Consider the following 23,270-nt stretch of genomic DNA (forward strand, 5'->3'; position numbering starts at 1 on the left):
CATGGAGGAGTGTGGCTCAATGGTTAGAGCGGCAGACCCTGAAGCAGAGTTCTGGCCAAGGACCAGGGTTCGATTCCCGCCTCGGCGGGGCTCGGGCTCAATTTCCTCGGACCTGTCTATTCTCGCCTCGGTGCCTAGTCTAATCATGGGCCCCACGCTGCAACTCTGGGCAATAGCTTGCTTAGCCTCCACACCGGCCCCAACAGCGCTAAGGATGCCTGGCTTCACCCTGGGGGTGCCCAGGAGTGGACACTTCACAGGGAAAGCCAGGAGGGGTTCCACAGCGGTATGAGTATCAGCGCCAGGAAACCGCAAAGGCGACCCCGCAAGGTGTCCGTCTGGTGACAGTGCGCTCTATAAGTACCTTGACATTTACATTTACATTTACAAGCACTCCATAATGTCCTGCAGGACATGAAATTAACCGAGTTTTCTGCCCGTCATGTTGTGTCCCACCAACTTTAAAAGTAGACTGGTGGTGAGGGGGGGGGGGTGGAGTGAGGAGGGCTCAGAAGTACAGCAGCTTCCTACCAAAGAATGTTGGGAAAAGTACTGACTCCAAGTCTGCAGGTTCAGAAAAAAGATGACACCGCTGGCTTTCTAGCTAAAAGTTCCCAAAGCTGCAACTTTTGTTGTATAGTCGGGCAGTGCAGCGATCTGTTAGTTGGTTGGTTTTATGGCTGCTGGTTTGTGGCCTAAATTGGTCTAAGATGCAGACACATGTTTTGGGATTTCTACAATGCTTTATTTAAACGTGTTATTGCTGACAGTAATAATATATCATGAAAGGTTGCACATTTATTAATAATTATAATGATTGTAGACATATTACTTTTACCGAAGTCAATGATAAAGTGATGCATTATAACCTGTATCGCTTGTCTTTAAGTGTGATATTATTGATTAGACCAATAGGTCTGGGTGGTTTAAAGTGACACCTCCCTTTATGGATATGTGCTATATTGTACAAAGGAGTACTGTGATTTTTGAGGTAATGACTCTTTAGGGGTTAAATGCAATGTTATCAAATATATTTCTACCAGCGATATGTACAATTGTACATTACTGTATAGTATTGTGTAGTGTGTGTGTAATAAATGTACTTTTTCTTAACTAAAGAAAAACCACAGACTGGATAATCATTTCTTAAGTGTTATTATTACAAGCCAGTGAATGGTGCTTACTACCACACCACCTCCCTTGAGTAGGCCTTGGACCGCTCTGCTCCGCTACACTGAGAGAGTCAAGTGCTACAATGGGGTGTTTGGCTCCCAGTGACGGGGCAATTGTGGACCTGTTACTTGTGCAGGGCTCACTACTAATACTCCCATTTTCTTACAGTGTTGATGAGCTGTGCTGCTTCCCATGAACTCTACTTTTCATCACGAGGCCATTACCTCTGTAATAAACTGGTAGAGGTGAACTCTAGGTGCCAACAGACTGAATGGTTATTCCAAGTACTCTATAATAATCTAATATGGTGCATGTAGCCTTTCAGTTGTGTTAATGGACTTTTTTATAGGCTAGATTTTTCACAAGCGGCAACTATTTTAAACCAACAATTTGTTTTACAGGGAACGAACACAGACCTTGTCATCCACTTACGAGTGGGACAGACGTACGAGCTGGAACGCCAACCCACATCACGACTCAAGGCGCAGAAGGAGGGTATCAAGGGGCACGTCGTCTTACCAGGTACGTCATTTTCACACTCACTGCTTAAGTCATGAGATCTTAGTTAATGCACATGGAGCCAGACTGTGGAATATGCACCATACCAAGCTTGAACCGAGCAAAGGCAACTTCCTTGTGCACATATAAAGAAAGCAAGATTATTTTCTTGCCATTGTAATCTAATCTGAAAATAATTTGAATGTTCAATTCAAAGTTTTGATATGATTAAGTGAAGTTACTTTTACGTATTATTTGTTACTCTGCTCAATTTATTTATATTTTTACATCTTTCACACTCGCGGCATTAGGCTCTTTCAATTACAAACCTTTTTAAAGTTTGAAATATAAGTTTATTATTTTAGAATAAAACACAATCAAACAGTGCTTTACATCTGAAAGGAAAATACATTGGGATGGTAAAGTAATACAATTGTGGAAAGAGGAGAGGGAAAAAGGAGGGCTATACAAATGGTTCATAATACCTGAGACGAAAGTCAAGGAGGTTGAAGAACTTCTTGTACATGAGGTGGGAGGGAAAAGGATGGTTGTGCATGTTCGTCTAGAACATCTGTAATTGGGGTCCACAGTTCCTTCATTTTTAAAACTAATTATATGTGGTGCTTATAAGCAGTATCTTATCTATGATTATGGCATACTGTATACCACCATGTTTTGAATGACAATTGAGTGAGATCTTTCTAGTTTCTCATTATTTTCTGGAAGGCAACTTCTAATATATGAGCTAATAGTCCTGTGTTCGAAGAAGTGTTTATACAATCATCAGACATGCTTCTTGGGAAAAGCTTAGCAATATAATAGGGAACATTTCAGCGAAAGATGGAATTCATTTGCTTCCAAATTTGTGGCCAATAATGAGAAATGGGAGGGCTTGTGAAAAGTAAATATTTTAAATCGGAATGTGGTGATGAACATATCCAACAAGTATGAGGGACATCTGGGTTGATTTTGTGTAAAGCTACAGGGGTTAGTTTGAGTTTTTTCTATCTATCTATCTATCTATCTATCTATCTATCTATCTATCTCTCCCTCCTCAGGAAGATTTCCTAAGTTGTGACCAAATCTGGTTCCATATTAAGGTGGGCCAAGTTGTATCTGAATCGCACCCGCAGACAATTCTTTAACTGTTTTTAACTCTATTGTTGGTGTGAGTAAATTGTAGATGCCTTTGTACGAAGGAGATCTACAAGATGAGCGTTGGGTGGGATGTCCAATTTGAAGTGGGTATATGCACTGAAGGCAATGTCTATTGTGAAATGAGAGTGGGAGTCAGAAAGATGGCTGGGCATACTCAAAGGAGATAAGAGAATCTTGAATAAACTATTGATTAACCCATTTTAATCCCCTTGTCCTCTAGATTTTCCAATAAATAGGTGTATTGTTATGGGCAGGCAAATGAACCCTGGAATGGCTTTCTCGACATTGCTGTTACAGTTTAGTACGAAATTACTGCTAATATGCAGTGAAACCGAATTGGTCAATATTGCAGTTGTTCACCTGGAGCAACACTAATTTTATGCAAAAAGACAAACAATTACACAAAATGAAAACTTTTAGTAACCAAATACCTACACTTGAAACAGCTCCCAATCATTTGAAACTGGATATTTAGGCTTTTCTTCCTGTACCTGCAATAGGCTAAAAGGGCCCTGGGCCAGAAAAGTTTTTTTTTCACTTTTCAAAACAAATTGCCTACACAACTATTGATAATAGAGAGGAACATGCACTTCATCGTAAAAATGCTCCCACTTCCTCATGGCACGCTACCCCTCTCTCTTCATCGCACTACTGCTCCTCCATCTTCATGGCACTGCTTCTCCCCTTTGCTCCATGTACTACTGCTCTACTTCTTCATCACATCACACTCTACTCCACCCCCTTCAATCCACCCCACCCAACCTACCCCATACTACCCCACTCAATCTACCCCAATCCAGTCCACTCCGGTCCACCCCAGTCTACTCCACTCTAATTCACATCAATCTACCTCACTCCAGACTATCCCTTTCCAATCTACCCCACCCCACCCCACCCCAATCCACCACAATCCAATGATCTCCAATCTACCACACTCTCCCACACTCTACTCCTTTCCAATATACTCCATAACCATCTACCCCCTCCAACCTATTCCAGTTTACCCCACTCCGATCTACCCCATTACGATCTATCTCACTCCAATCTACCCCACTAAAATCTACACCTCTTCAAACAACACCAATCTGCACCACTCCAATTTACCTCAACCTACCCCTTTCCAATCCACCTCAACCTACCCCACTCCAGTCTATCCCATTCTCCCCCTCTCCAATCTACTCCACCACAAACTACTCCACTCTACATCGACCTATCTTCTCAATCTACCTCCACCTACCGCACTTCAGTCTACCCCACTCCAATTTACCCCAATCTACCCTTCCCCAATCTACTCCACCACATTGTACCCAATCTACCTCATTTCAATCTACCCCACTCCAATTTACCCCACCCAACCTACCACAATCTACCCTATTCCAATCTACCCCACTCCAGTCCACCACAATTCACCACAACCCAATCAACCCCAATCTGCCCCACCCCAATCTGTTGCACTCTGGTCTATCCAAATCCTCCACACTCCAAATTAACCCAATCCACCACACTTCAGTCAACCCTAATCTACCACATTCTACCCCACTCCACGCCACTCCAATCTACCCCACTCTAATCTAAATCAAACTACCCCACTCCAATCAGCCATAATCTACCCCACCCCAATGTACAACACCCTAATCTACCTCCATCTGCCCACCCCAATCTACCCCATCTACTCCAATCTACCCCACTCCAATCTACGCAAATCAACCCCACTCCTGTTTAACCCAGTCTACTCCACTGCAATCTACCCCACCTCAGTCCACTTCACTCTAACCCACTCCAATCTACCCCAGTCTGTTGCCCCAATTTGCCCCAATCTACCCCACTTCAATCTACTCCCATCGGCCCCAGTATATCCCACCAACTACTCCAGTCTACCCAATTTACCCCACTTAAATCGACCACACTCCAATCTACCCCGCCCCACTCACCCCAATCTACCTACCACATTTTACCCACCACATTTTACCCTGCCTCAATCTACCCCAATTAGTCCCAATCTCCCCACAGCAATGTACTCTACTCTAATCTTCCTCACCCCAGTCATCCCCACCTGAACCTACCCTTATCACAATCTACCACACCCAATCTACCCCATCACACCCATTTTAGCCCTGCTGAACAGAAGCCACACTGGTGTACAACATGGCTAAAACATATTGCTAAAGCCAATAGCTCTCCCAAAGGCGAGACCTATTGGCTTTGCCAATGCATGTTTGAATATTGTCATTTTCTTGTAGGTGGTCCCCTAATGTTGTATTAAAATTGCATCCTCTAGTTCACTTTAATTTTTGTAAGGAACCCATATTTCTGTTGCTTCTTGGTGAAAGTCTTCTCAATACACTAAATATTTTTAAGATAATTTGTACCAATTCTCTGGTTAGCCAATTCTCTGGTTAGAATTTACATTCCACCACCGTTTTTTAAAATCCCCAGACTATTGTATATATTGAATAATATCTTGTCCTGGTGAAGACCACTTAATCTACTATGCGTCGAGATGCAGTTGAAGTTCTGGGCAATTGGGCTTTACTTGAATGAACTTCATAACCTTGTGTTTGAATATCTTTATTGTACTCCGTCCAAACAAAAACAAAATATTTATTTGGCCCGTTTCCTCGTTTGCACCATACACACCTTCAATACCGGTTGAATCCTGCTTTGGCGATCCTTCTCTCAGGTGAACCCTGACGCTGTATTTTAGTTGCATCCTCCGGTTCACTTCAGTCCTTGCCTTCATGATCTGTTTGACAGTTTGCATCAACTGTTGTTAATGCTCAATAATTCTTTTTCCTGATGATTACCACTTAAACTACCATGAGTTGTAAGCCCGTCCATGCTTTGCACAATTGGATTTTACTTGAATGAACTTCGTCACATTGTGTTTGGATATCTATGATTTACTCTGTATAAACAACAAAACAATTATTTATTTGTATATATATATCCTTTTTAAGATCTTCTGCACTGTGTGATCAATTTGGTACTGCATGGTCCCAATAAATTAAATATTACAAACATAAGTGGGTTTTGTGGCTAATGTCCCTATTTTCTCAGCTTTCATTATTTTTACTAATTTATACCAGTAATTCATAAATACATTTTTTGATTGCCTAGTTTAATTATTCCTCTCGGAACCGTTGTCCTTTATTCTCTTGATTCGCCTGGTTCCATGTGGTCCTACTACAGCCCCCGTTGATTTACTTCTTTCTCAAGGGTGACACGCAAGGTAATCCTGGAGATCTAATTCTGGAGTTGGGGAACAAGATCAGCATCAAATTCTTTTTAGATTAAATAAAGTTTAATCTGCCTGATTTATTTGAATCTGAATTTTGGCAGAGTATTGCAATTTTGATTATTTCAACATGATGGCATTTGAGAAGTTGTGAGAATTTTCCCCTCAGACTGTAGTTCTTATCTCCACTTTATTCTTTATCTATCGTGTGAACCAACTGTCTGCATGCCTTGGGCTCACAGCCTCCCATCTCTCTGACGCCCCCAAGGACCTACTTCATGTACTGGGAAGTGATTTCTGCAATAGTATATTCAGTCGTTAAAGTCCATGCAGGGCTAAGGTCAACAGCTGTGTTTGTAAATGACACACACAGGTTTTGTACTGACGAGTCTTGGTAAATAAAAAATGCATTCGTATCCGGGAGATGTGAAGCTCAGACCAGTGAAACTGGGGCAGCGTGTCGTCACTCGGCTCTGATTAAAAACATTTGCTTCATAACTGTATCTTTTTTTTTCCATTTAAAAAGACATTCAACCTAAAAAAAATAATTATGCATTTCTATGACCCGTGGATCATTTCTAGATTTTTCAGAGGTAATTGTGCTTGGCTTCTAGGAGCTGGGTTCAAGGTGTTGACTTCAATGGTTTAGAGCCCTGAAATCCCACGCATTCACCCCTATGCTTCAGCCCTTTGAAGTCATGTTAGATTATAGCCATGATTATCTTATTCTAATAGTATTTCTAACGTCATGGATCGTTAAGCATTAATCATTCAACTTTATGTAAAACATGCGCATGATTGAGATTACTTTCTAAGAGTTGATTTTATAAGGTGTCATTGTAAAGTTGCATGGGTTTTGTTTGGTGAAAGAGAACCAATTAAGAAATGAAAAGAACAGTACCAGTACTAAAATTGTGCATTGTGTGTGCACGAATTTCAGGACAGAAATTGATCTTATTTATACAGCAAATGGAATATGTCAAAAGCAAAATACTGATGGTTGAATATCTGATTTAAGTTCAATGTGTTACGAAATCTGGCTTCTAATGCATAATGTGGCAAAATGCGGACAGGATATAACTTAGTCAGTCCATGCTGGACCATATTAATACCATGGCACAGTTAGTCCATACTAACCAGACTTTGTTGAGGAAGGCTGAAATCTGGCCAGCGGTCCATGCTCCAGACATTTCCAGGTTCTCTTGCGCCTTGATTGAAGTATTCGATGCAACAGTTTGCTTAATCTCATGAGCATAAAGCTCTATCGATCAGTGTGGTCCTCTGAAAGCATTGCTAGCTTGTCTTTGCTGCACTGCCACATTTTGAAGTGGCACCCCTCGCTTTTCAGTCTATACATTTGGGGGCGCTACTCTGGGTGGCAAATAAAGTAAATTCTAGAGGTTCAATATCTTACAGATGTGAGATCAGAATGCTACAAGAGATTCCAAAGTTTAGGAAGCATGCTCACATTAATTGGAAATCCAGTACCAGCGGGTTTATGACTCTAATGTAGGCTACTTGAATTCTTGAATATATGCATTGTTGTTATCAACCATGTACATATTTTCAACAAAAATGTAAATGTTTACCTTGTTTCAAACTTTATTGGTAACTATTATGGCGGGGAAACCATGGAGTAGACTTGTGTATTGTGCAACTTTGTCCTAAATATTAAGTGCCTGATAGCATAGGTTACATTCAACAAAAATGTGAAATAAATTTAAAGAAATTAATCTAGACTAGGTGTTACTCCATGATGTCATGGCCCTAATATCGACCTGTGAAAATATCTACTCCACATTATCAGCTACCACTATACATCTTGAGGTAAATAGATGCATGTGGACTTAAGAATGGGGAATCTATACTTCTATATGTCACATTAATTTAACAATATAGAGGTAGCTGATTATGTTGAGCTGATATTTTTCGAAAGTCGGTATTATAAACACAATAATGTGACGTAGTACACACACATTTGCTTAATTGCTGCGTCCACAAATATGTGAAATGTAAGAAAAATACCCGATATTTGTTTTTGCCACTAAAATAAATTACACTATTAACTTCATAATGTAGGACTTGGGGTATTCCTGATTTAAAATCCTACTCCGTTCCATAACAGAGAAACAATCTGTGGTCTGCAAGCTATGTATACCTTTCGTCCAGGTGTTTTTTGAGTAGCATACCGCAACGCGTCTCCTTTGCTCCACCCAAATTCAGGTACTCCCCGTTTTAATTTTGGTGTCTCCCATTTCTATAATGTTTTTGGGGTGTGGTGTGATGAATGTTTAAGCCTGACAGGACGTCCCTTTGTCTGATGTCCCTTAGTATAAAGGCGTTTGAGGCCAGGGTTCCCATGTGTCACAAGGGGAGTGGGAAGAATGCTGGATGTTATACACTCTTACTTCAAGAGAATGATTTCTGTACTTTTCTCCTCCCCTCGGTTTGAGGTCAGGGACTCTATTTTCCATTGAAATGTTCCACCACTGTGTAAGATTGCAAGAATGAATCCATTTTTTAGGTCTCGCAGACCTGCGTTGCAGTGCGCTGCTCGCTCTGCGAGGCTTATTGTAATCAAGGAAATTTCAGAAGTGGAGTTTAAGCCCCGCCCATCATTCTGATTGGCTTGCGTCATCGTCCATGCTAAACCATGGCTTTCGATTGAAAATTAGGCTATTTGTCCCTCCTTGTTACCACCCGGTCTCCTTTTGGGACGGGCAATCCGGAATGGATCACCCACTTGCGGCGTTAAACTGCCTCCTTTAATAGTGGGCAAGCACTCTTTTGTGCTCATACTGCTTTGGCAAACCCCGCTCGCGCTTCACGTTATTGCCTAATGCTTTTTTAAATTTATTTATTTACTTTGTTTTTCACTTTGGCGGCACATGCGCTTTACCTTCAGCCATGTTAAGCTAAAGCGCAGGTGCCCCGATTGTTGAAAAAGTAAAGAAATCAAATTTTTTCTGTTTGTTTACTTTTGCTACAATCGCGGCACCCGCGCTTTACTTTAACATGGTTAAAGGTAAAACGCAGGTGCCGCGATTGTTGAAAAAGTAAAGAAATAGATTTTTTTTATTTGTTTACTTTTTCAACAATCGCGGCACCCGTGCTTTACTTTAGTTAAGCGCGGGTGCCACGGTTGTTGAAAAAGTAAAGAAATAGATTTTTTTTATTTGTTTACTTTTTCAACAATCGCGGCACCTGCGCTTAACTAAAGTAAAGTAAATTTTACTAAAGTAAAAGTAAATTTTGCAGCAATCGCGGAACCTACGCTTTACCTTTAACCATGTTAAAGTAAAGCGCGGGTGCCACGATTGTAGCATTATCGATTCCATGTCTGAGAATTCTGTGTCAGTTTCCAGGCTGAAGCATTCTGATTGTGTCAGTACAAATCTTAGGTTTTAACAGTGTGGGTTTAGTCAGGTCACATTTTAAGGCGTACGGAGGCCTAAGGCATGGGTGGGGGCGGAGAGTGGGTAGGGTGAGTGTTGCCGTTGTGCATGACCTGCGATTTGCCCCCTAGACAGCACATTTTCACCTGGACCCAAGCGGGAAGGCTTCAGTGCGTCTTCCCTCCCCCACTGCTTGTCTGACCAGACATGTTCCATCCTCTGGCAGTGCCCTGTGGTAATTGAAGTTAAAAATATGACCGCATTTTGTTACAACAAAACGTGCGGGTGACTGCTCGCTGCCTAGTAAAACTCGAGCGGGAGTGGCATAAATGCGTACTGTGAAATAACATCCCAGAAGGTTTATTAATGGCCTATTTTTTGTGTTTTGCTTTGTATGCTGTTAGGCATTGCCCCCCTGGGTTTCCTGTTGTGTTTCTTGTTTTGTTGTACTTTATGTTAAGTTTTGTGTTTTGTCGAGTTGTTTATTATGTACTGTCTGCATGAACTCACATACTCCCACTAACGATCAAACTGAACTCACATTAATTTAATCTGCCACAAACAAACTAGATGCATTGCTATCCTTGGGAGCACAAAACAGAAACTAATCCCAACAATTGATGGATTAACTACTAAACTTGCAGTGTGCTTGACAGCGTAAAGCACTTTGATGCCTCATCAGCAGGGAGTTAAGCGTGTCTCAGGCTCAGTAATAATTAAAAAACAAACATTTGCAATGCAATAGGTCTCGCATTTATGCGAGTTTAAGCTATTGACATTGTAAATGACACTGCCTTTTATTTATGTTTTAAAAACGAAAACAAAAATAAAAGGCATTGTTATTTGCAATGTCAATAGCTCAAACTCACTTACATGCGAGACATATTGCATTTAAAATGCTTGTTTCTGCGAGGGAGAGATGTGCCAGGCAGTCCCTGGCTTATCTGTGAATTCCAACAAGGAAAAGGTCATCTCCCCACTGCACGACAGTTCCTGTTGCAACTCCAGTTGCTACCAGTGCACAATGACACCCTGGAGCAGCAGCCCAAGAGTAAAACATCCTGCTTGCTTGGTATTGAAACGAAACTTGCTGTGCCTCCTGGAGTGGGACTAGGCTCGGGGATAGTTTGTGGATTAGGAGATGCGCACATAGGCAGCAGTGTTAATTCAGTTTAATCTGGCTCGACTCTTGGTGGCCTATCCCCATAACTGTGCCAGTTGTGGTGCTGAACATGCCACCATGGATCCGCCATCTTTCCCCGTTGGCAGTCTAGTCTTTCTAGTCAGTGTTACTGAGGATCTAGCTTCTCCTAATTTGAATGTATTCTTACTTCTTCAGATAAAATGGTGACATTTCACAAATCCATGTATATTATCTCTCCTAATTATCCCTCTAGATACTCTAACACCCTAGGTCTTTCATTTGTCTTCACCTTACACACCTTTGATCTCATCTTGGAAGCCGCGCTTTGAGACGATTCAGTTCAGAGTGTTCGGGTAACAGGACAATGATGTAACATACCAGACCCTCAAGCAGCCTTCAACAGGTCCCTACATATCCTTCAACAGACCCTTGTATCCCCACTATAAGATATTTGCACAGCCCAGCAGGCTGTTGTGCCACAACCAAAACGACACTCCTTTTATTTCCAAGAGATCTCTAGTATACCTCATTCTGTCTCACCTTATCTATCCTTCTTTTCTTGTTTTTCTAACTATTTTAGAGTGAGCCAACAGACTTAAAATGAACCAAAATAAAAATGTTGTTTTGGATGTAGTAAGGTGTGAGTCGAGCCCTGTATGTTCAAGTTGTTTGGAGCTAATGGCAAATGCACCTCATCTCATTGCACCTCATCTCATTGCACCTCATCTCATTGCACCTCATCTCATTGCACCTCGTCTCATTGCACCTCGTCTCATTGCACCTCATCTCATCGCACCTCATCTCATCGCACCTCATCTCATCGCACCTCATCTCATCGCACCTCATCTCATCGCACCTCATCTCATTGCACCTCATCTCATTGCACCTCATCTCATTGCACCTCATCTCATTGCACCTCATCTCATTGCACCTCATCTCATTGCACCTCATCTCATTGCACCTCCTTTCATTGCACCTCCTTTCATTGCACCTCCTTTCATTGCACCTCATCGCACCGCACCTCATCGCACCGCACCTCATCGCACCGCACCTCATCGCACCGCACCTCATCGCACCGCACCGCACCTCATCGCACCGCACCGCACCTCATCGCATCGCACCGCACCTCATCGCACCGCACCTCATCGCACCGCACCTCATCGCACCGCACCTCATCGCACCGCACCTCATCGCACCGCACCTCATCGCACCGCACCTCATCGCACCGCACCTCATGTCAGGGCACCTCATGTCAGGGCACCTCATGTCAGGGCACCTCATCTCACCTCATGTCATCGCACCTCATGTCCTCGCACCTCATCTCACCTCATGGCATTGCACCTCATCTCACCTCCCCTCATCGCACCTCATGTCAGGGCACCTCAACTCATCGCACCTCGTCTCGTCGCACCTCGTCTCGTCGCACCTCGTCTCGTCGCACCTCGTCTCGTCGCACCTCGTCTCGTCGCACCTCGTCTCGTCGCACCTCGTCTCGTCGCACCTCGTCTCGTCGCACCTCGTCTCGTCGCACCTCGTCTCGTCGCACCACATCTCGTCGCACCACACCTCGTCGCACCACACCTCGTCGCACCACACCTCGTCGCACCACACCTCGTCGCACCACACCTCGTCGCACTTCACCTCGTCGCACTTCACCTCGTCGCACCTCACCTCGTCGCACCTCACCTCGTCGCACCTCACCTCGTCGCACCTCACGTCATCGCACCTCACGTCATCGCACCTCACGTCATCGCACCTCACCTCATCGCACCTCACCTCATCGCACCTCACCTCATCGCACCTCACCTCATCGCACCTCACCTCATCGCACCTCACCTCATCGCACCTCACCTCATCGCACCTCACCTCATCGCACCTCACCTCATCGCACCTCACCTCATCGCACCTCACCTCATCGCACCTCACCTCATCGCACCTCACCTCATCGCACCTTACCTCATCGCACCTTACCTCATCGCACCTCACCTCATCGCCCGTCCTCTCGACGACTCCTCTCGTTGCTCCTCCTCGCTCCTCATCGCACCGCACCTCCTCTCGTCGCACCTCGTCTCGTCGCGCCTCCTCTCTTCGCGGCTCCTCTCTTCGCGGCTCCTCTCTTCGCGGCTCCTCTCTTCGCGGCTCCTCTCTTCGCGGCTCCTCTCTTCGCGCCTTGTCTCGTCGCGCCTCGTCTCGCCTCGTTGCGCCTCATCTCGCCTCGTTGCGCCCCATCTCGCCTCGTTGCGCCTCATCTCACCGCACCGCACCTCCCCTCGTTGCACCTCCCCTCGTTGCACCTTAAAGCAAGACACACAGCAGGGAACCAGCAGACAGAGAGGGTGATAGTTGTGAAGTAGACACTCACGCAATTTAGTGCAAGCCCTCGAATGAACATGAAAGGTTACACTCAAACAGCCAACAGCATTAGGTGAGAAATGAATACTCTGCTGAGCTTGCAAAGGTGGGACTGACTAAGTCGCAAGCTAGTAGCTGAAAGAAGCTGGTCGAGGAAAGTCAATGAAGGGGGCAGACCCAAAACACACTCTATGTATGTTAGCCATTTCGTCATATAATCTTTATTTCGATCACTTAAGATCATAAAAGACATTTGCAAATAAAAGCACTCAACCCAGCCAATTGAGTGTGACAAACATGATTGGATATAAAATATATAAAAAACGTGCATTGTTCTGTTAAGAGAATACTAAAACTCATATTAGTTAAAAAAGACATAACTATTTCCAATAAGGGTCCGTACTACTAATTAGTTTAAAACCTAAGGATGTACAATCATTAATAAGCATAATTATTCGGGATGAGTAAATGGCAAATATATACAAATTCATACAGCAATATATTTTAGGTCGGGATATATAAAAGGGAAGGAGATCGCCAGCATGTTACAGAGAACAACCCACCATCTATGCCATAGGGTGTTGGCAACAAAATGTTAACCTATCCATTCCTATATCTTCTATCTTCTTATACAGCCGTTGTTTTTGATGGGCTTATTAACCTTTGACATTTTTTTTCACGAATTAGCCACATCCAACTTAGGAATTTAGCAACTGCTATTACACACGGTACTTCTGTATGGGTTAATAAAATTCTCATGGCAATAGCGCTACTCCTAACACCCATATTTCTACATAGTGGTTGCAACCATTTTCTCTGTGGTGCCCGATACGCAGGGCAAACAAATAAAATATGCGGATACGTCTCCTCGCCCTCTAAACATAGCTTGCACATAGTCATTGTCTATATGCCATTTACATGTGAATGCATTTACAGGTAACAAACCTACCCGTAATTGGAAATCTAGGTGTCTGTCCCTAGGTTTGGTAATAGTATCCCAAAAATGCTCATAGAGAGGGCGGGGTTTAAACTCTAAAAATGTGCCTGTCAGGGAAGTGGACTCTGGGGTAAGTAGACTGTTCCTCTCCACCATGGTCCAATATAGACCTTTCAATTCTTTTTTTGAGGGGAATTGTTGACCCTTGGGGTCATCCCACAGATGTCGAACTCCCATACCAATCAGCGTTGTTTTAATACTTTGCAACCACTTAATTTTGTTCTGAACCATAGCTAGTGGCTTCAGATCATCGAAACCCCGTAGCTCCGCGCCATAGGTTACAGAAGTAATGACCTTAGTATTATAAATCTTAAGTAGTGGATAGATGGGTTGGGTCATTGACGACTTGTGTTCCTTCAACAGTGCACCAGCAAGGTGGCCATGCTTTAAGGCCATGGTTTCTATCTGGGGCTTCCAACTAAGTTTATTCCCTATTGTAATTCCCAGATAATTAAAGACATCTGTTTGATCTAGATGTACTCCGTTTAATGACACCCTTTCCTTAATAACCCGGTGCTTGTGAAGGACAATAAACTTGGTTTTACTAGCATTTATCTCCAACCCACGTTCCCTGCAGAATCCCTCGAACCTGCTCAAGGCCCTCTGCAGACCACTCTGGGTTTTGGAGATAATGAGAGTATCGTCTGCAAACATAAGTATAGGTGTTCTTACACCTGCAAGGGATGGTGCATCGGTCGGGAACGTAGAGAAATAAACTACAACTCCATTAATAATGAGAACAATGTTGGTGCCAAAACACACCCCTGCCGAACCCTTTTGGATACAGGGAATTGGTTGGTCGCATTACCCTGAGTACTCCAACATACATATTTCTCTGTGTACAGCTGTATCACAACAGATAGTAATTCTGCAGGCATACCTAGATCCTTACAAACCCTTCAGAGTTTATTTTGAGACACCAATTCAAAGGCGGATTTTAGATCCACAAAGGCGGCATAAATAGTACCACCAGCCAGCACAACAACACGCCAATATATTAAAACAAACCTAAAAACCTGATCTACCGTGCTTACATTGGAGCGAAATCCTGCCTGGAATGAAGAAAATATATCCTTATCAACAATCCAGTCTAATATTCTATTGAGTACCATTCTTGCTATCATTTTTGGGATGGCATCTATGAGACTGAATGGTCAATTGCCTGGACAGGAACGATCGCCTCTTTTATATATCGGCAAAATCTCGGCTCCCTTCCAGGAGGTGGGAATCGGTGCACCACTAGAAATTGCATTCACTAGTATAAGTATATACTCTAGCCAAAGGACCCTGTCATTTTGAAACAAGTCGGCCGGTACGCCATCAGGGCCAGGAGCTCTACCGCTGGCTACCAGACCCAGCGCTGTTTGTGAGTCTCGAAAGCCTTTTCCCCTCGCAAAATGGGTTCTACGCCTCATTCCGAAAGGTAATTAGAAGGGGTTATGACAAACATCCACTTTTGATTTCAGTCACAGTGATAGATCAATGGTTTTTACTGCAACTGGGATTGAAAATGCAGGAACAGAGGTAATTTGCCTGTTGTAGGCCACCATCTGTGCATTTCCAGCCAACCAAAGGGGAATAACAAATTGCCACCTGCCTAATAATTTATTTTTGTAGATTTAAAAATTTGCAATGTGGTCCCATCGCAAATTGCATATCCACACTTACAAACCAGTTGGTGAGCAATTCGCTGATACTGGTTGTGAATGAGTGTTAGTACATCGGCCCTCAAGGAAGTGTTTTTTTTTTTTTTTACATTGAGTTGCTAACGAGCTCCTATCTGACCACTTCTTTAAGTTTGTGGAATTATATTTTGCCAAAGACATTTTAGAATTGTCAATTATGAATGTTTTTTAATTTGACATTCACGTTTTTGAGAGTTGGCTGTACCTTTAAATACGTACCGTTACCAACTACTTAATTTCAGCGAAGGATTTTGTAACAGAACATTGTCCAGTGAGAAAATGCTGCGGGCGTGCTGTCTGAGTAATTCTGTTCTTGTAAAATAGATTGCGTTGTTCATTTTTTGAATAATACATGGTTTGGAAAATGCCCTCTGCTTCGCCTACGTATATTTGGGAGAGTTTAAAAAAGGCATAACTGCTGTGATACAATAGTGAGCCGTGCCTTTAATTTGCACATGCAATGATGCAGCATGGAGGTGATGCCTGTTTGAGCTAGGACGCCTACCCCTTCTCGTTACATTGTTTGATCTATGATGTTAGTGTCCTAAACGGCTATTTTCCTTGTAGAAAATCTCTAGATACAAGGATATTTCAGCATATGGGGTAGTATTTGCAATTCATTCTGCATATAAACACCATGTTGCCATTGGTTTTTAAATATGGACGTGTTGCTGCAATGATTTAAAACGTAGTGGGCGTTAGCTCCACCCAGAGATGATGCTACAATTCTTTCATCTCATGCCATTGACGGTTTTATGCCTCATTCCGCCTCATATGTAGTGCTTGCATTGCAACATTTGAGGGACTAGTTTCCATCCCACAGAACACTGAATGAATAAGACATTAATGTGTCTGCCTCATTGATGCACTGTATACAGCAAGTAATAATTTATTCTGTTTTGTGCTTTCACTGTAGCGGGCTTTTTAATGATTTAGTTAGGACTCAAAATGCAAGTTAGACCTACTGGCTTTGCCAGTGCATGTTTTTTCCATTTGATTCTCGTTCAGTGGTGTCGTATTTTTCTTGTCTCCTTTTGTTGTCTCTGAAACTGTCTAAATATCAGTCACCCCATAATTAAGTGTCCTGAATGAAGGCTCTTAAGTGTAGGCAAATATCCATCCGAGGTCATTTACTGGCAAAGAGGAAAAAAACCTACTGTAATCGCCTGCTTCTTGATTTGAATCTCTATGAACTAATATGTAAACATTTTTATTTTTTTAAGACGGAAGTGCTAATATTCCCACGGTCGGGAGGATTGCCCCTTATGATCTGTCCCCTGCAGGGTTTATTGTGTACAAAGAGTAGTACGTCCTGCTATCCAAGTCACACTAGCCTTTGGGCATGCTAAACTCCTCTGTGATCGCGGCTACGGTTGGCACGAACCAACTGTCCCAAATGGGGGTACCGGTGAAAAACGTTGCAAGAACACGCCCATCGCGAGCATTTTGTTAACACTCGGCATTTCTTGGCTTGTAACCATGGTGTAATATGTTGCCTTACATGTGCCCTTAGGGGTAGCAGGTGACGCTGCCTGCAGGGCGCTTCGATGTTAGAGCTGCTCCCCCTTCCATAGTGGATGGAGGCGGCCGCTGAGGAGAAACTTCGTTGCTGTCCGGCAGGAGCTGTCAGGGGCCGCCGGGGGGCGATGCGGCCAGACCGAGGGATCTGCGAAAGAAGCCGGCGGACCAGTGCCTGTCCCCGCTGGTAGCTCTCGCCGCCCCGGGCTTCTCGTTTGTCTACAGCGCGCCGGGAGGCATCAAAATGCCGGTCCGAAGAAGCGGAGGGCCCCGGCCACTGCTCAAGGTAGGTATCGCCCTGTTTTTGTGAAGTTGGGGTGTTGAGAGGGGCTCTGTCAGTCGGCGTGATACTAACAAGTGTTCCCACTCTGCCATGAAACTTGCAGCGCAGGACAGACTGTCACTTCGCAGAGCAGCGCTGTCACTTCGCAGAGCAGCGGCTCGTGTGACAAGTGATCTGTGCAGTTGTCTCTGAGCTGGGATGAAAAACTAGTATTCAGAAAGAGACGGCTCCAGACAAACTTCGCTGGAACCACCCACCTGCCTTCTGTAGTAGTCTAACAAGGCGACGCTCGCGTGCATGTATTTTTAAATAATTACTTAAGGAACCTTGCACTGACCCGTCGTGTACCTGCAGTACGGCCGCACCCTTTATCTTTACCGGGTCGATCTAATTGAGCGCTATTTTGGTGTAGAATAACGCCTATAACCTGTCATTTTATGCTGAGAGCCGAGTAAGTGCTTGCCGAACTTGCGTCTCTTTATTTCCTGCCCATTACCTGTATTTCTGAAAGAAAACATATCGCCTCGATGTTTATTTACAGTAGTCAGTGTGGATGTTTCAAACTCACGGAATGTGGCATCTACCCAGCTTCTGAGGAAGGGAGGGCGGGGGGGGGGGGGGTGGGGGGGGTGCGGGGTGCGTGTGTTTTGTCCGTTTCTAGATTCAGACTTTGCTTATTTGGTATATTGTTGATCTGAATTCTCAAACCCATTTGACCAAATTTTGGTTATGGCTATTGATTCACTCTGAGTGGCCCGCACATGCATCCAGCGGAGCCAGCATATTAGTAAAAACTGCAGTTTAAATGTGACAAAATGTGTGAGCATTATCCAGGACTCCCCATTTAACGATCGTATATGTACCTCAAAAAAGCGCAAACGAGCGCTCCGATTAATAGATTTTTAATTTTTTTTATTAGGAAGCATTAATCAGTGTGACAGTAGTCGGTTTCCCAGTTAAAAGGAAGAGTTAACTGAATGCAGTGCTGCTTGCCTGTGGGAACAGTTGCGTCAGAGAACACTTTTGCGTCAGAGATAACACTTATAGTGATGATATCCCTGTGAAGGGCAGCAGGGCAGGAACTGCCCATGTGGACCCAGTTATGCCACAGGCCCTTGTGATTGGGTGTAAAGAACTAATCGTTGCCGCCTCGTTTATCTTGAAACCACATGAGGAGCTTTCATGTCTTGTCCTAAAAAAAGATTTAAAAAAATAATAATTCGGCAGCCCCAATAAAGTTATACGAAAGGAAGGTACCCCCCCCCCCCACGCCGCCTGTAGAATGTCATGAAGCCCCCAGTCACCCATATCTCAAATATTCAATGGCTTCGTGCTGAATGGGAGTCCCCTGAAGGTTTGCGCACCCCCCCCTACTCTGCAAGGGTCTGCATTATGCTTCTGAACAGCCCCTTTAATGAATGCATGCATAATCTTTGCTGCATTTGCTGTTTGAATGCTATTCAACAGAGGCACCAGAAACCAAAGGAAGTTGAAGACCCAAAACGTGGTGGCAGCTTGATTTTAATTGAGGTGCTTTTTTTCAGGAGCTTGCTTCACTTTACCTCCTAAGCTAAAAGGATGTAGCTTCAGTCTGTGTATTTTACATACTGGAGTATGCTGAATTCAAACTCGCTGAACCTTGTACCCGGATTTTGCAACACGCACATACACAACTAAACACCTTCACTACAGCTTTAATGGAATAGGAACCAAATCCGCTATCCAAACTCTGATCTCATCTCTCTGCATACCAATTTGTGCTATTATGACCCTCTACATGCTCCTTATGCAGTCCCTTACACAATCTCCGCTTCCAGCAATCACTTTGTAACCTCATTCTCTTCAAAAAGTTAACCATGAGCATTCTTATCCATTCTTGCTGCTTGCCATCGCCTATCCTTGTATCCCTCTTCCTTACCCTGACCTCTAACAGCCGTCACGTCACAAGTCCTACTCGACCTCTTCTTAGCCCAGGCTTCCTCCGTCCAACTAAATATTTTAACCCTACACTATTAAATCACTCCCCCTGCAACTACATTTTCCTTACATGCGATTCCTTCTTGCTAGCAACTCCCCTCCCTGCTTCACGATGGCTTCTATTCCCACTAACTGCTTAGTAGATGTCTTTGCAGTAAGACGTTTTACCCTTTCTTATGACTCCGAAATCCATGAAAGACTAGCACTCAACAGTCTTCTTGTCACCCCCTCCAACAGTATTGGATATAAACAGCTGCAGTCAGTCCTTCACAGATTCTACCTCACCGAGACTGTACTCGTGACATCTCAGACGTCATCACCACATCCCCACCACAACCACTTGTCTTCCTCACTTTTTTCCTTGACTCCTGCCTCGTTTAATGCAGATGGTTTTCTATGGTAAGCCGAGTCTGCGCTGGGCCTCCCATGCACTGAGCTCTTCTGGGTTACTTCTTACTTGGCCAGTCAATCCTTCTGAGTGCATTGACGTTCCCTTATCTCTTGGGCCACCCTCTGCCTTTGGGCATCCATGAGTCTGTCTGGGTCTCTCTCTTCTGGCATTACACCTTTTCTTTTTTTTTTTGACATGTTTTTGTTAGGGTTTTGCATATAGTACATCATAAGAAACATTCACAGTTATGAACCTGAGTCACTGTACCATAACATCCTGGGCCATTGAGAAAGTCATAGTGTGTGGAAGCTGTAGTCCATTAGCCGTCGGGCCTTCTTTGATGGCCCGAGAGACCTGTCTTCCCCTGTGCTGGTTCCATCTGGCCCCCCTGTCTAACACCCTGGTCGTGTCTACGTCTTCCGTCTCGATCAGGGGTACCTTTATCTTCCCATCTTGGTCTATGTAGCGTCCCCTCCTGCCTCAAATTCCCCATCATGTCATGTAACTAGAACAGCGATAAGTAAACTGCCAACTGGGACTATCACAGCCTGCGAGGTGGCTTGGGAAGGGCCCCGGGGCAGGGGGGGGGCCTGTAAACTGGGTATGGTATGGGAGGAAGGGAGGAAGTGAGTGAAGTGTGGAAGGGGGAGGGGGACGCGAGGCCGGCGGACGAGGTGCTCCTATGACAGAGTATGTACGGGTTGGTGGTAGGTGTATGTGGTGTGCTTTAAGGCTCCCCAGGGGGAGGGAGGGGGGGAGGGGGTGGGTGGTCGGGTTGCCACTTAACGCCTGGCCGGGGGGGCTGGGCCCGCACACGCCTTCGTCGCTGGGTGTGTTGTCTTCCCTATTGGTTGTTTGTGTCCTCCGTCGATCCGGGGCGGTCGGGGGGGATCGCTGGGGTGCGGGGGGTGGGTTGTGTCGTGTCTGGGGTGTCCTCCGGTATGGCTGCCTGCTTAAACAGGATGAGGAGTTGTGCCCACTCCATGGATATCGGATGTTTGCGGGCGCCCTTCGCCGCCTCCTTCTCACAGCAGTTCCTCTTCCGCTGCTCCCCACTTTAGTACCGCGCCCACCCATGCCGGGCCAGATGGCCCTTCTGGGGCTCTCCAGTGCATTGCGATGTTTCGCTTCGCGAGGAGAAGGGCCAAGGAGGTGAATTTCCGCTGTACCTTCGCGGATTTCCTCTTCGGGGCGATCCCCAGTGCACATTCCTCCCACGTGGGGGTGGACTGGAGTTCGGTCGTGGCTTGAATGGCTTGGTGTATTCCGCCCCAGAAACGTTGTATGGTTGGGCAGACCCAAAACATATGTTTGAAGTCGGCGTCTACCTGGTGGCAGCGGGGACATTCGAATTGTGTATCGGGGTAAAACCGGTGGAGTTTGGCTGGGGTGAGGTACGCCCGATGTAGGATATTAAATTGAATATTTTTAAAGCGCGCGTTTCTGGACACTTTTTTCGGTGACTCCAGGGCTTTGCGCCACTCCGCATCATGGAATACCCTGCCTGCGTCGTCTTCCCACGTCTCCCATAGTTTGTCCAGGGTGGTGTCCGTGAGCTCTCGGATCGCTTTATAAAGCCAGGTTATGAGGTGGCTGCCCGCTCCCATACACAGCACCGCGTGCAGCACCGGATGTGTCGGGGTTCCCCATTGCGCGCGTGCCAGAAACGGTCGCTACTCATCAGCAGCTGTCTGTGTGTCAGAAATTGCCCCTGGGGGAGGTCGTGCCACTCCATCAACTGCTCAAATGTTCTCAGTTGCCCTTCTTGAAACAGCGCCTCCATCTCCGTGATCTGTCCACACCTGGAGGGCTGGCATTACACCTTTTCATAATGAAATCTCTTAATTTGGGATATTTTCACCTCTTTGATCCCAGGACAACCAATCGCTTTAACCAAGCTGCCCAAGTAGATTGCCAAAGCCATCTCAGCTCACACAATCCGCACCACTTGCCTTCCTGTAGTTGGATAGGGGATTGTTCTGCACCTCCTAATGCAAGCACAGTCCAATAGAATTCATCTACTGCTGATCAACCAGACCCTTAACCTTCCTTGCTCCTGTCGAGTTCCAGCTTAATATTATCGTACACTCGGACAGAACACTTTAGTGGAACTTTGATAGGCCCTTTTCTTGCCTAGACTCCAGACTTTGGAACCAGATAATAAAATCCAAAAGAAACCTATAAAAACATCTTACCTCTTGAAAAAGTCTATTTTTAGACTATTTCCTATAGCAATTCACTTCCACCTAATTGATTGTCAGCATCTGTTTTGACTCCCCTAGAATACTGTTGAAAGTTAGGTTAATGTTGCACGATGTTCTATTGTAATTGAATTGTGTGAAGCTCCCCATGGCCCTGTTAATAGGCTTGTTCTCTTCAAGTATCGTAAATAAAACAAATAAATAGGTTCATGCCTCATTCTGAAGTCCTCAACTTAACTGATGCTTCCAACCTCTCCTACTGTTCACATATGTGAAATCACTTCCAGTCAATTATTCATTGTAGCTTTGATGTTAATCAGTATCCTGTTCCTGAGTTAACTTTCCAGTTGTAACTGGCAAAGCATGGGACACCTTCACTATTTCATCCTGATCTAGTTGAAGATTTTGTCCGGGACCGCCCTTTTAGAAATCCGTGTCAGACTGCAGCATCTTGTCTAGCTTCCTTGTTTGCAGAGGGAGAGTGCTGCAGAAGCAGCTGCCAGAATGGCATAGCATACCTTTTTTGTCAGCTGTCCGTCACCCTGTTGGTACCTCAGGTTGTGGTGGAGGTCCTTCCAGTGATTCTAACCCCCATGATCCTGAATATCAGCCTTCAAGGTCCTTCAATCTGAGAGAACAAGAGGTCAGAGCATCAGGATGGTTCAGGATCTACTTGCGAAGTTGCCTTGGATGTTGATCCACCTCCGGAGAATCCCCAAGAACGACTGCCAGGGGGAGCTGGGTGCCTTCATTAGCAAGTCTACTTTGCGCACTCTATGGGTCTGTTGGTTTGCAGTGAATGCTGTGAGGCTGGTTTTGGATGATGTGAAACGGGGAAGCATTTTGGTAGGTTTGGAGGAAGCTTGAGGCATTGACGTTTTGGCCCTGCAGCTTTAGTGAGTGGTCATCCTGGTCCTGGGGGATGGGTTACTTCCATCCCTGGTCAAAATCATCCCTCTTGGTCTAGGGTGCTGACCCCATGCTCGTACATATAGTCATCTCTGATCCTCCTTCCGCCTACAGTCAAACGATGTACTCCTCACCTGCTCCCTATTTGGACAGTCACTGACTTTTCTACTGACGCTACTGTGCTGGTGTGTGTGCAGTCTCTTGAATTTGGCTAGAAGGTGGTAACATCCATGAGGCAGACGGGTGCGGTTGTCAGTGATGGCCTCGGAAAAGCATGCAAAGATGCTCTATATACCTCTGTGGAATGCCGTAAAGATCACGCCTCCTGGCGTGAACTAACTTTCTGCCTCCTCT

The 23,270-nt window shown here is 44.8% G+C and overlaps 1 protein-coding gene across 3 annotated transcripts in view; it reads left to right on the forward strand.

Moving 5' to 3' along the window:
• TJP2 (tight junction protein 2) overlaps window positions 1–23,270 on the forward strand; it is a 533,564-nt gene that overhangs the window by 76,399 nt on the left and 433,895 nt on the right. For 2 of the 3 annotated variants that reach the window (XM_085632998.1, XM_085632999.1), the window contains exon 2: window positions 1,575–1,695. Coding sequence is in view for 1 of the 3 variants with exons in the window: in XM_085632996.1 (XP_085489122.1) it covers window positions 17,400–17,441 (42 nt within the window). In the remaining 2 variants the exon portion in view is untranslated. Of the gene's footprint in view, window positions 1–1,574; window positions 1,696–17,110; window positions 17,442–23,270 lie in introns of those variants that run through there. The other variant, XM_085632996.1, reaches the window with a different exon arrangement.

The sequence above is a fragment of the Triturus cristatus genome, chromosome 2_1, assembly GCF_964204655.1.
Source record: "Triturus cristatus chromosome 2_1, aTriCri1.1, whole genome shotgun sequence".
In the NCBI taxonomy this organism is placed as follows: domain Eukaryota; kingdom Metazoa; phylum Chordata; class Amphibia; order Caudata; family Salamandridae; genus Triturus; species Triturus cristatus.